Genomic DNA, 13,068 nt, shown 5'->3' with positions numbered 1-13,068 from the left:
AATCGAACACTGACATTCTTGGCTGCTCACCATTGCACATCACTGCCCAATGACACCTCTTCTGAGTCTCCTTCAGCCAAGGTGAAATTCCAAGAACTTCTCCTGCCCTAAACTACTACAGTTAATCTTGAACAAGGATGAGGTAGTCAGCAAGGCCTTGAAAACCTCATATTGGGCTGGGAGTGGAGCCAATAGGAAGGCCAGGGTTTGATGCTTAGCATTACAAAGGAAGAGGAAGGGAGAAGAGGAAGGGGGGAGGAAGAGGAGGTGGAAAACATCACGGGCTTTATTCCTTCCCCCCACCCACCCACCCCCATTTCCTGAAATTATACTATTTAAAAGAAACAAGGAAAACAAACACAGAACTCCACATATTTACTATGAACATGAAGGAGGTTTAAAAGTCTCAAAGCAGAAATCAAATTTCCTTGTTATAATTTAGGGTATGAGGAGGAGCAAAATGTGCTCAGGAAACTTATTCTTTTCTGGGGGAAGGAAGGGGGAAGGGAGGGGAGAAGGAAAGAAGAAAAAGAAAAGAGAGAAGAGCAAAACACTTGGTACTTGTGCAAGTCTGATCTGAAGTGTAAGCAGATGGGAATGGGACCAAGAGATGGAGGAAGAGGTGAAGGAGAAGTAAAAAGAATTAGGGTCTGTTAGGTACAAGTGCCATCTCCCCACAGTGAATGTAATCATCATATACTGCAAACATGTAATGATAAAAATAAGTAATTTTTTAAAAAGAAATTAATTTAGCTCAAAATAATCCAAGCCTTTTTCAAGAGAACGCTATCACTCAAATGTTAAATGGTTTGTCAGGCACTGTAATAAGGCTGAGTAGATCTAATTTTTGGTCTAGGATACTTACTATTCACTTCCCCCATGCTTGCAATTTAGAAAAAAGTTTAAAATGGACCAAAATTTCAGGTGTCTCTGGTCCATGTTTCAAAAGCTTGTAACTTAAATTGCGGGTTCCTGAGAAAAACTGCATTTCAAATTCTAGGCCAGGGCCCAAAAGCCCACATAGTACTCTGAAAGCACCAGTTCCACTACATGTCTCCCTGTCATACATAATACCATTTCTAGAATCAGACCCACACCCACTGACATTCAACCTGGAACTTTAGACGCTAGCATCTGTATTTTATGTAACTGGCTTTAGTTCCCTGAAAAGGGATATTCTCTGCTTCTCCCAAGCAGGCCAATGTGTTGTTGATTTTGCTGGTGTGGAGGGATCTAGATTAGGCAAGAGCAGGATTAACACTTTGAGTATCAGCAATCATTAAATTTCTGTTTAATATGGAGCCTAACTGGACGTCAAATATACCTGGGCTGCCAAAGACAGTTACTGGCTCCCATGGCCCCTCCTTCTGCACCCTCCACTGTGAAGCTTGGACTATGGGATGGGCACCCTACCACTGGGTGTTATTCAGTTCATGAAAAGTGCTTCACATGACATGACTAAAAATTCAGATACTTCCATATTTCATTTTAAATGTTTTATAGTATTAAAAGCTTACAATACAATCCCTAATGACATTTTATCATCCGCAATGAATCATTGTTACTCATAATAAACTATGTTACCAAGGCTATGAATAATAAAATGATCACCAATGTAGCCAACATTTATTGTCATATCAAATAAAAGTAGATCTAACTTATTAAAAGAAAAAAACTTATTAAAAAAATCCTTATTTCATCCTTAAACATACCAAAAATTTAAACCAAATTAGCTCTTAGATAATCTCTATGTTTTACTAAAATAGGAATCAGTACCTTTCTGTGGGGGCTGATTATTTAAGCTCTGCATCTTAGAAATGATATACTCTCTACATATTGAAGAACCAAAAGGTATAATACCATGGCTGCTGGCAGAACAACAGAATAATGTCATTTCCTGTCTTGGGTGTAAATAACAATTTACTTAAATGGCCAAAAATAAATAGTTTTCATATCTGACTAAGCATCTTCACAATATACAGAAAAATGTAGTTTGCTGTTGACCCACACTGAGGTATGAAATCATTACTCTTGAAAATATGACTGCAAAATGAAAGCCTTAGGCATGTCCCCCATTCATTAAGGAACAAAAAGAAAAAAAAAGAAAAAAACAATTTATGCCAATTATCAATGGAACATTTGAAGCATTTCTAAATTTAATTGAATAGTACCATCACTTAACACCCCTGATTTAGTAACAGTAACAACCCCAAGAGATTAAGATAATGCCACTGACTTGTTAAAGTGACAATAAGAGAACCACCTGAATGTGGTGAAACCAGCAAGTACAGTATATAAATTGTTACTCTTGGCAACTCAGGGTTTGATCCCCTTACTGTTAAAAAAAAAAGCTGTTATTTCTTACTCTTGGCCATCAAAAGACTTGCTGACTGCTAGCACCCCTTCCAGGTGGTATATGAAGGCTTAATGCATGCATCTTCATCTTAGTTTTACTTCTTTTCTGTCTCCTTTTGCAGCCATTCATAAAGTCTGGCCATGAAATAAATAGTTATTCACTTCTCCAAACACACCTAGTCCACAGCTGTTGAGTTTCAGATTCTTCTTCCCCCTTCAGTTCAGGAAGAGCACTACAGAACCATTTAACACACTGAAGGAGTAATTATCTCCCAGTACACTGAAGGTGTGAAGACAACTTCCCACAATGACATACAATTCCACGGATATTTATGCCCTAGAATTTCTAGTTTATCTTTCAATTAAGAATAAAGACATGTTACCCACTTTCAATTAAGCAAGGTAGGGAGTTATTTCCCTATTAAAATTTCTAAAATTGGAGCATAAAGCACCCTAAAAATATCAATACTTCAAAGAAGTCAGGTAAGGAGCTAATTTTACCAGATGGAAGGCATCATGCGTGCAGGAAATGAAAAATCTATTTTAGAAGATCTCTGATTAACATTAGGTTAATCATTCACTTTACAAGTTGGAAATACTGGGTTTTTAAAAATTAAGTGAATTTCAAAATTTGGTGTTATATTTACTTTCTTAATTTGTATATATCAAAAGGAAAGAACAATGCAAATGAGATTTAATACAGATGCAATCTAAATGCTCAAGGTCACACAATTGCTAAAGTTTTTATTAAACAATTTGGTAGTTTCTTTACATTCTTATTAAGTGCAGATTATTCACAGAATTTGATTTGGTTTATCCAGCTTTAAAATACTGTGACGATATATTTCTTTTTCTGGCAGAACTCCAGCTGACTCTACTTTCTTCTTCCCTTATGCTTTCTATCACTACTCTCTGCTCCCCACCTCCCGGCAAACACAGTATAAAGAATTAAAATAACAAGGGGCTAGGGATTTAGCTCAGTGGTTCCAGCACCTGCCTCGAAAGCGCAAGGTCCCGAGTTCGATCCCCGGTACCAAAAAAAAAAAAAAAAGAATTAAAATAACAGAATACTAAATTTCCTCAATTTAGACTCTTTGATATAATATATATGACACCAAATGCAACATTTTCTCCTTATATTATAATAGGGGAAACAAAATATACTTTGATCAAAACACAATTTACGTTACTTTTAATTATGAAAGATCATCAGCGTAAAAGCTTCCTTTCTTTAAACATCAATAACGGAACGTATTTCTAATTGAAAACCTCTCTTTACTTGAGGAAGGTAAAACTATTTGCACAGCCAGTCATGTGCCCACATATATAACTAATATATTTGAGCAGATTTTCCAATTTCTAATGTAGTAGAAAGACTAAATATCCTTTCACATTCTAATCTTGACCTCAATCAAATAAGCAAGAGTTGTTAAACTCCATTGTAATATGACATTGTTACATAATAAGTTTTCCCCTGGCATTTACAAACACCTCCCAATATACGCCACAGAGTTATTGGATACAAATTAAATGTCTAAATTAAAGGCTCACTGATTATGGACATACCAGAAAAACAATGTAGCAACCAAAAGACACAACCTTTCATTTCCTTTCCCTTAGGTCCTTAACTAAAACGCTATCCTCATACTTTTCAATGTCCTTGATCCACCCAAAGTAGGGGTTGGAAGACAGCTGATTGGTTAGATAATTGACTATTTTATTCTGAATTAGAAACAAAATAACCAGGTGCAGAGGCTTTATAGTAAACCAAATTGTGTCAAATAAAAGCACATATCAATGCTTTCAACATCCAGACACACTTATTTCAGACATTGGCTCTTTGCATTTTCACATTTCCATTTTCCATAACCATTTCACAGGCACCAGAAAGGAAGATACTTCTATAATAGCAATATATTTAAAAAGAGAAGCATTCTTGTAAGTTCTCTTTAAAAAAAAAAATCTAAGCCCAATTCTACAGAAGCATCTTCTGCCAACATTTTGCTTCTTTATATTAAGAAAACAAAATTTGACCAAAAATGCATAGTAACCATTATTGATTTTACACATAAATAATCATCCTTTAAAAGTTGCAAGGTTATTGCTTTTTCCTTCAAACTCAGTAACAGAGAAAGAAATGCAACCTCCACTAATAGATCTTGAAACACACGATTGTGGCGTCCCCGTGTTACTTTCAATGGTAACTGACACGCCCCGAATTTAACTGTACCAGACAGTTCTATCTGTTCCATCCTTGACCAAACACTACTTCTCTGTTTCTATTCATTACGTATTATACGAGGCCTAAACACAAGCCCAATATGAGGGAGAAAAAATTACAATTCTTATGCCAGCAAAGTGATGCATTCAAGATCTGTCTGGCAGTACATCCTCGTCCATAAGCACTAACAGGCATTTTTTTATAGAGCTAAAATATGTTGGCTGCAAGCTCATTACTCTAAGAACCTTCAGCAGCCCCGTTTCTGCAGGTTTTCAGAAAACCCTAGTAAAAACCAACCGCTATCCAAACCTTGCAAAAGAAACTTCCGAAGATTCTTATGCAATGATCAATAACCTTGGTTACACCACAGTCGGCCCCGAATTCACGGTTCTGGAGACCACTGCAAGCAAAAACCCAGCCGAAAGGATAGCTGAAGCTCAAAGAAACTACCGGGTGCCCTGTCTGCCGCAGGGAAAGAAGCGATGGGAGAAGAGGGGTGGAACGAGGCTCACCAGCTCCGGAAGATGCTCCAGTGACCTCTGGCTGCACCGCGAGGCTGGGCCGGGAAGGCGCTAGTGCAGCGGTGGCCGGCCGGGCAGACTCTGCCCCGGGTGCATTCCTCGCATTCCTGCACAATCAGTCGCCAGCTCAGGAGCCCGCAGCGCGCGTTCCTCCCTGGACACACACACCTGTCTACTGCTGCGCCCCGAGCGGCCACGGACGCCGCGGCGCCTCCAGTGCCCGCGCTCGCCGTTTGTCGCACTCAGCCAAAACGCAGCCAAATCCCAGCTCCGCCGCTCGCTCCCTCGCTTCCCGGATAGGGGAAAGGGAACAGGGCCCGGCAGCCCCAGCGGTGGACCCAGCTGGAACACCCGATTCGCGGGGGGGGGGGGGGGGGGGGTGGGTGCCGCAGCTCCGTCTCAACTCCCGGGAGGAAGAGGAGCAAGCGGCGGCTCGAGCGGGCAGCCAGGAGGCTCGGGGCTAGGGAGGGAGGGTGGAGCGCGAGGCTCTGCCGCGCGCACGGACGGGCGCGCTGGCCGGGCGCGGGCAGGAGCGCAGGAGCTAGGGCTGCAGGGCAGATACCAGACGGCGCGGGAAGCGTGGGCGGCGGAGGGCCCGGGGGCTGCACGCGCGGACAACGGCCCCGAGGGCTGGGGAAGGCGGGCGTCCGGGTGCGAGGCCGGGGGCTCTGCATCCGAAAAGCCTGAGGCGGGGAGGGGTCGTGCGCGTCGCGCGGGGGAGAGAGCCGGGACGAGTAGTCGCCGGGAAAAGCAAATGGAGGTGAAACTTGTGCGCCCGCCGGGGGGAGGGGAGCAGGCAGGCGAGTGCAGGCAGGAACGCGAGGCGGGGCAGGAAAAGCTCGGCGGCGCGAGGCGGTAGGGACGAGGACCGCGCGAGAGGCGCCGGTGCCCTCGGCGGAGGTCCAGACTAGAGGCTGCGCGCAGGAGTCTCTGCGCTCTCGCGAGCCCGCACACTTACTTTTCAGCTTAGGCAGCGGCCGTCGTGGCTCCTGGGATCAGGGACATCCACGCCGCCCTGGGGTCGCCGCTGCGGCAGCCGAAAAAATTAAGAAAGTGTGGCGGCCGAGCGGCTGCCCGCCCCTCCCTCCCCCACCCGCCCCCTCCCCCGGGGGAGGCGCTCCCACCACCCCCGGCGGCGGCGGCGGTGGCCAACTTGCGCTTCTACCCCGTGCCCATGGTGCCGCCTCCGCGGCCGGCGTCGATGCGGACTCAGCCCCGGAACCCCCTCTACTGCCCACAGGCCGCCGCCGTCGCCCGCCCAGCCGCCAGCCCGCCTGCCCGGACAACCCCAGGCTCCCGGGAACGTCAGCACGCCGCCGTCTCCGGACAAGCTTCGCGCCAGCCCCATTGGTCGCAACGAGAAGGCTGGCCCTCCCCATTGGCCCGGCCCTCATATTGAACGGACCAATGGGAACTGCGGTTTCAGGTCGCCATAGAGACCGATGCTGTTCAGAGTGAGAGGGCCTGGAGAGGGTGGGGAGGGAAGGTGAAGGTGTTTCTGGCCTCCAGCGTGGGAGGAGGTGGGAGAAAGAAGTACTGAGGGATTCCGGGGCGCTGGCTCTGAAATCTGGGCCAGGTTTGTTTACCTTACTGTTAACCCAACTCTGCGTGGTAGGGTTTGTCCCTGGCGTCAAAGGCAGGAACAGTTGAACCCCTAGGTTTACCCTTGACGGTAAGAGCCCAAAAGTGGGCGTTTCAGTTTTCCTGCGTCCGGGAGCCTGTGAGGCTTTGCCCTTTGACCTTTGACATCGGTGCAGCTTCTGCTTCTTCAGGTGAGTTCGCACCCATCCTTTGAATCGCTGTCCCCTCCTGACGTCCCTTGGCCACTTGAATTCTGCTTATGCTTATTCTTGTCACCAGTCCCCTTACTCTGAGGCAGATCTTGCTTAAGATTTTTGAGTCTTCAACCAACCCATTGTCCTTCCCAAAAAAGTCTCAGTAAGGGGTTTTGGGGGCATGGTATTTTTGTAAGGAAATAGGTTTATGGATTATATGATCAATGCCAAAAGATCAACACATAACCTAGTGTGTTCCCTAGTTCCAATACAAACCTCGAAGCTCCCTCCATTGACACGTATTTATTAAATAACCCTGTGTGTGCACTGTGCACTATGAACTTGACAGGTGCATGCTTTCCCTAAGAGGTTACAGGATCAAAAAGGATATAGGTGCCAGAGTCCGGCCTTTATAGCTTCTGATGATCTCACTGGAGGAAAAGGAAAATAGGATTTTGCTATTTTTATACGAGCCCTTTTAGTTAAAAAAAAAAAGAGAAAGAAAGAAAGAAAGAGAAAGAAAGAAAGAAAAATGTTACTGCCCCTCTCAGATTAGAAGGACCATATTGTGGTGAAAAAGCTGATAGGATGTTGGAATTTACAGCTATTTTTGTTTAGGGAAGCAGATTAATGTGTGCAAGCTACATATGTCTATTGTTCTGAATTTTAAGTTGGATGATATACTTACTACTTTTTTTTTTGTACTGGGGATCTAACTCACAACCTTGTGCTTGCAAAGCAGATGTGCTGCCACTGAGCTAAATCCCCAGCCCACTACTGGTTTTTATATTACTGTGACTAAGGATTACCAAAAGGTAACCTGAAATAAATATTAGTATGGTAGTTTGAGAAAACAATTGAAATTATTTTACAGTCTTTTGTAGGATTATGTTATGGAACAAAACAGGCAAATATTTGAATTCCCTAAATACTTTTAGAATTAGGAAGGGACCAGCAAAGGTCAAGAAGTTGGCTGTCTCATGACTTGCCATCATGAAAATAAGCCACTTTTAACTTCTTTGGGCTTTTTTATATGTGTTTATTGGTGAATAGAAAGGGTAAAATGTAAATTTTTATAAATCATTTTAATAGCAATGATTTGATTTTTAAATTTTTCAGTAAAATTTAGTGAACAAGATTTATGTAGTTAAAAGGAAAAAATTGAGTATTTCCTCATTTTCCTCCCTTTGGCTACCTAGAAGAAAAAAGAAATAGTTTTTTGTTCTTGTTGTTGTTCAAGTAATCTTTTCTTTTTGTATTTTTCTCAATACACATTTGATTGGTATTTTGATATTGTGTATTTCATGTTTATAATGATTAAAGTATTACTAAAATCTCTCATGAACTATGTTCCCTAAAATAAGCTGTCATTCAGCATCAATTTTTTTCTGTTATACTAAGTTGAAAGCTTTCTTTTGAACTTGCTGTTACTTTACTAAGCATGGCTAGCTAAGGCTAAGAAAGCACTCACTTCCACTAAAAGTTGGTACTATCCAGACTTGCCCTGGACTTCACTGATTTCTAAATTCCTTTCCTCATGAAGAGGGTGATTATCTAGAAGAAGTATCCAGGCACGTTATCCAGGGTACTTCTCCCAAATCTGTCTCATTTCTCCTCTCCTCAAGCCCTTCCTGCATTTGGGTTTCCTGCAGTTTTTCAAATAATCTTGCCTCGTTCTTGACCAAAGGGATCCAGCATGAGGTTCCTCAACTTAGCTTCCCTAAATCTTGGTCTCAATTTTCATACATCTTAACCTTCTTCAGCCTTGACTGAGAAGATGAAGATATCTCTGGCCTCATGCACTCCTCTACATTTGTTGTCCACCTTTCTATTCTACTCTCAGACTTCGCTTGTGCTTCTAAATCTGCACCACACTCTCTCCAATAGGATTTTCCTCTGCTGATTATAATTTTTCTCTGAGATTGTTTTATATCCTTTCCTCCAAATACTTTTCCTAAGCCTTCCAAGTAGATAGCCTTTTATAAAGTCACTTTCCTTTCACACTACCTTCATCTCTTTCTCCTGACCCTTCCTTTCACAGTGAAACAGTATGAAGGGAATTTCTTGAGGTGTCTACTTTTCCACCCTCAACGTTTTGTCCCTTGAATACAACTGAAATGATTCCAAGGGTAGTTTCCGTAGTGTAGTGGTTATCACATTCGCCTAACAACAGAAATGATTCTAAAGATGGTGCTCTTTCTCCTCAAAATTCCAACTTATTTTGCCAATTTAGTTATCTCATACAAAAGTATCCTTTGCTTACAAGTAGCAATGCCCCAATCCAGACTGCCAGTGAAGAGAAAAGATCAATGTCACCCAGCCTGAAGAGGCATAGAAATGCAAATGACATTCTTAAACTTGCTACCCATACCATTTGGTGGGTTCAAGTGCTGGAAGAAATGGTTCAGAGAGAGTCCTGAGGCTGACTGTGGTGGCTAGGACAAGGTTAAAAAGACTGAAGACCTGCCAGGGATTTAGCTCAGTGGTTTCGTTGCCTGCTGCACAAGCGCAAGGACCCGAGTTCGATCCCCGGTACCAAAAAAAAAAAAGAACTGAAGAGGTTGGATAACCCCACCCAGGAACAAAAGTTAACAGCAAAAATCCCAGGAACTTTTCACCTACCAGGCAGAAATAAGTCAACCTGAACCTTTCAGAGATTTTGAAAATGTTGTAACTTTCCAATGTTTGATACTTTCATATTAGTGCATAATGATTAGTGATAAATTCCTTGGGGAAAAAAATACTAGGGATAGAGGGAATAGAGCAGTGATGATGAACCTTTTAGAGCTTTCAATGATACAAACAGTTCATTGTGGCACACATGTCAGAGGTTCGTCACCACTGGAATGGAAGGAAGCAGGAAAAACTTATCTTTCTTCTCATCTTGGATGTCTGTGGAGGAGGTTTGGGCGGTGAAGATGTGAACTCCAAAAAGTACACTGGTTAGAGGAATGTGGTGAATGTAGGAAAGAGAGCAGTAGGGTATGCTGGGCCTTGAGGAGGGCTGCCAGGGCTTGATAGTAATAGTTCACTCAGGTTTGAGGATTCCCTGGACCCTGAGCTCAGCCCCACTCTCTGAATATGCAACCCTCCCACCCTGCTCCTTAAAGACCTGGCCCAGGTGTTACCTGGCAGCCTTTTTCTGCAGGTTTCCTGGCCCTGACCCCTTCTGAGAGACTGATTTCTTTCTGCCTCAGTATATTATTAAGGCACTTGATACTCTTTGTCTCCTAATGTAATTATCCATGTGCAGACTTCCTCCCCTAGAGGATGAGATGCCAAGGCCTTTACTGTGTCCCACAGTGCCTTACAATGCCTGCCACATTAAGAAAAGCCAGTATTCATTGCTTTTTGTGGTTGTTCTTGGAAACACTTGACTTCCAACAATGAAAACATGGGAAACAGTAATGTTGGGAGGTAATTTGAAGAAGATGAGATTAGACATCAATGTGGAAAAATGAAGTAAAGTATGACAGAGTACAGTAGAGGATTTTGCCACATTGCCTTGAATGAGAGAAGGAAGCCTCAGATCTGATTTCTACCTGCTTATGAGGGCATTTGTGTGAGAAGGCCTCGGAGTGTGTGCTTTGGCATATTCACAGTGAAGGCTGTAAAACTCTGTGTATTAGCCAAAGTAATTTGAGCTCCTCCGTATGAAGCATCTGTTTTGCTCCGTCTTAGAACATGTAAGATCATGACAATTTAATAATTTCATAAAATCAGAAAGACATCGAACAGCTAGTGTGCGTAATGGACATTTGCTTTGTGTAAAGGACATGCTTCCTAGAGCCTGTATCCATAGCCCTTAAAGGAAGCAGCCCTGTCTGCCTCACAGTCATGTTCCTGGTCACTGCCTCACCTCTGTGGGGACCTGACTCCCAGGCAGCTGATCTACTGGCTAGCTGTTAACTCATAACCTGTAATGGTGTCAATCAGATTCTTCCAGCAATTTTGAATTGAAAAAAACAAGTATGTTACCTTGTCCTGTTTTCTGGGTTCCTACTGAAGGGGAACCACAATTTGCTACCTCAAAATATGCTTCTTTCACATAAGGATTATTTTGAGCTGAGGGCAATTGAAAAAGCACAGGTAGCAAAAAGGATCTTTTATTTCTTCTTTCTTCCCAAGAGCAGGGTATATATTTCCCTTTTAAAATTACTATAGCCAGCTAGGTGTGGTGGTGCACACCTATAATCCCTGAGAGACTGAAGCAGGAGGGTCACAAGTTTGTGGCCTGCCTGGACAGTTTAGCAAGACGCTGTTTTAAAATTTAATAAAGAAAACTGAAACTGTAGAAAGAACTGTGGATGATGGAGACTACGTAACATAAATTTCCACTTGTAAAAGTGTCTCACTCTCCAGGTTCAGGAAGAGAAGTAAATACTCCAAAAACAACTCATCACCCAAGAGGACTCTTATGAGCATGGCTAACCTTATTAAACAGCCCGTATTTACCATTCATTTCCTAGGCACCTTTCCATCACCCCTTTGCAAGAAACCCTTAAGCCAGTTCTCCTTTGCCTAAACCTTGTCTCTGCACTTTATCCCCTTTGTTAAGATTCTGTATAAGTCCCATATTCCAACTGCCTCCTTGAATCACATTGCTTTGTGATCATCCTATACTTAATGAAATCCATTTTTTTCTCTTGTCTTTTGTAAATTTAGTTCAAATCCCCATCACTGAATCTAGGACGGCAGATGGAAAGTATTTCTCCTCACCTACACTATTCTCCCCTTGAATTCATACTGAAAGTTTTTCCCTCGCAGTTGGCCTATAAGATTTCTGTTTCTTGTCATCACCTCACTCAGTTCTTTTCCTGGTTCTCCTTTAGTGAGTCTCTATTTCTTTATAACCAGAAGCTTTCACTAATGTATAAATATTTTACAATAAAAGAATATGTGGGACTGGGGATTTAGCAAATGGTTCTGCTGCTGCCTGCCTTGCAAGCACAAGGTCCCAAGTTTGATCCCCGGTACCAAAAAAAAAAAAGAAAGAAAACATGTATTTTATTATGACCATCATATTGGACTGTGATGGGATAATAGCTACATAGATTTCTAACAAAGATTAGAAATGAATTATATTGCTAATCTAAATTGTAGGAAAGACCTTTATTTAATGTGGAGGTCTATTCTTCCTACTTTTCCCTGTCAGAGTTCTGTCTTCCTCAATTCTCAGTTGTCCTTCAAGTTGAGGGCAAGAAAAGAACACTTAAGCTAATTGAATGGATGCATTTTTATGGAATATAAATTATACCCCAACAAAGCTATTATGCATAAAAACTTTTTTTAAAATAACAAACATCTTAAAGCTCTCATATATGAACACATAGTAAATTTGGAAATAATTTTCTGTCATGACTGAAAATCTTTCAAGTGATATTTCACTGAGTTTGGACATCATTTATTAAACTTTTTGTTTTGTTTTGGGTGTTTTTTTTTGTACAGAGATTGAACCTAGGACCTTGCACTCCTGAGGCAGGCACAGCACCACTGAGCTACATCCCCGCCCCTTATTAAACGTCTTTTAAAAATTGCATAGTAGCCAGGCATGGTAGCACACACCTGTAATCCCAGCACTCTGGGAGGCTGGAACAAGAGGATCACAAGTTCAAGCTCAGCCTTGGCTATTTAGCAATTTGGTGAACTCTGTCTCAATATAAGAAACAAAAAAGGGCTGAAATATAGCTCAATGTGAAGGCCTTAGGTTCAGTCCTCAGTACAGCAACAACAACAAATAGCAAAGCAAATTGATTGACATTTGGGAAGTCAAAAATTTACTAACAAAAAAGACTAAATTGCAACCATTGCATGATTGGTAGATGAAATTAAAATTTGAGTATCTTAATTGGGTACATAAAACCAATTTTGTAGTTCTTCTATATCTGTTTATGGTATTTTAACTATTATATCTAGTAAAGTCAAGTATAGGCATTAATTGACCTTAGACTTAGAATCCTTCTACTTACATGGTATTACACCTAGATTTTCAAGATAATGAAATACTTTCCTTCATATAACTGTCACTAAAATTTTGTAATATTCTCAATACTATCAATCTCAATATTATATATCTTTTTATGTATATAGATTTTTATTGGTGTTCTATAATTTATGTAATATCGCAATATTACTTATCCAGAATTTTTTAAAGTAATTTTGAAAATTTGCTAAAAAAATGTTTAGTACTTGAGCT

At 41.8% G+C, this 13,068-nt stretch overlaps 3 protein-coding genes across 20 annotated transcripts in view; 2 read left to right on the top strand and 1 right to left on the bottom strand.

Annotated features, from left to right (window-relative positions):
• Pkp4 (plakophilin 4) overlaps positions 1–6,192 on the bottom strand; it is a 238,119-nt gene extending 231,927 nt beyond the window's left edge. For 9 of the 13 annotated variants that reach the window (XM_004835902.3, XM_013076305.3, XM_021265989.2 and 6 more), the window contains exon 1: positions 6,056–6,192. The gene's annotated coding sequence lies outside the window, so the exon portion shown is untranslated. Of the gene's footprint in view, positions 1–5,088; positions 5,252–6,055 lie in introns of all 13 variants that reach the window. The other 4 variants (XM_021265979.2, XM_087199117.1, XM_021265980.2 and 1 more) reach the window with 3 other exon arrangements.
• Positions 5,836–6,555, top strand: LOC147829914 (uncharacterized; the record flags this gene model as incomplete). The annotated part of the gene is made up of 1 exon (XM_087197051.1): positions 5,836–6,555. A coding segment is annotated over one exon (720 nt), but the record flags the coding sequence as incomplete, so codon positions are not given.
• Positions 6,556–6,682: 127 nt separating this feature from the next.
• Ccdc148 (coiled-coil domain containing 148) overlaps positions 6,683–13,068 on the top strand; it is a 392,699-nt gene continuing 386,313 nt past the window's right edge. For all 6 annotated transcript variants that reach the window (XM_021266013.2, XM_087199166.1, XM_087199161.1 and 3 more), the window contains exon 1: positions 6,683–6,869. The gene's annotated coding sequence lies outside the window, so the exon portion shown is untranslated. The remainder of the gene's footprint in view (positions 6,870–13,068) is intronic.

This window comes from Heterocephalus glaber, unplaced genomic scaffold (genome assembly GCF_053883595.1).
Source record: "Heterocephalus glaber isolate CG9 unplaced genomic scaffold, H.glaber_assembly_v1.0 deba00000347, whole genome shotgun sequence".
Lineage (NCBI taxonomy): Eukaryota > Metazoa > Chordata > Mammalia > Rodentia > Bathyergidae > Heterocephalus > Heterocephalus glaber.
This window is presented reverse-complemented; position numbering and strand designations above follow the sequence as displayed.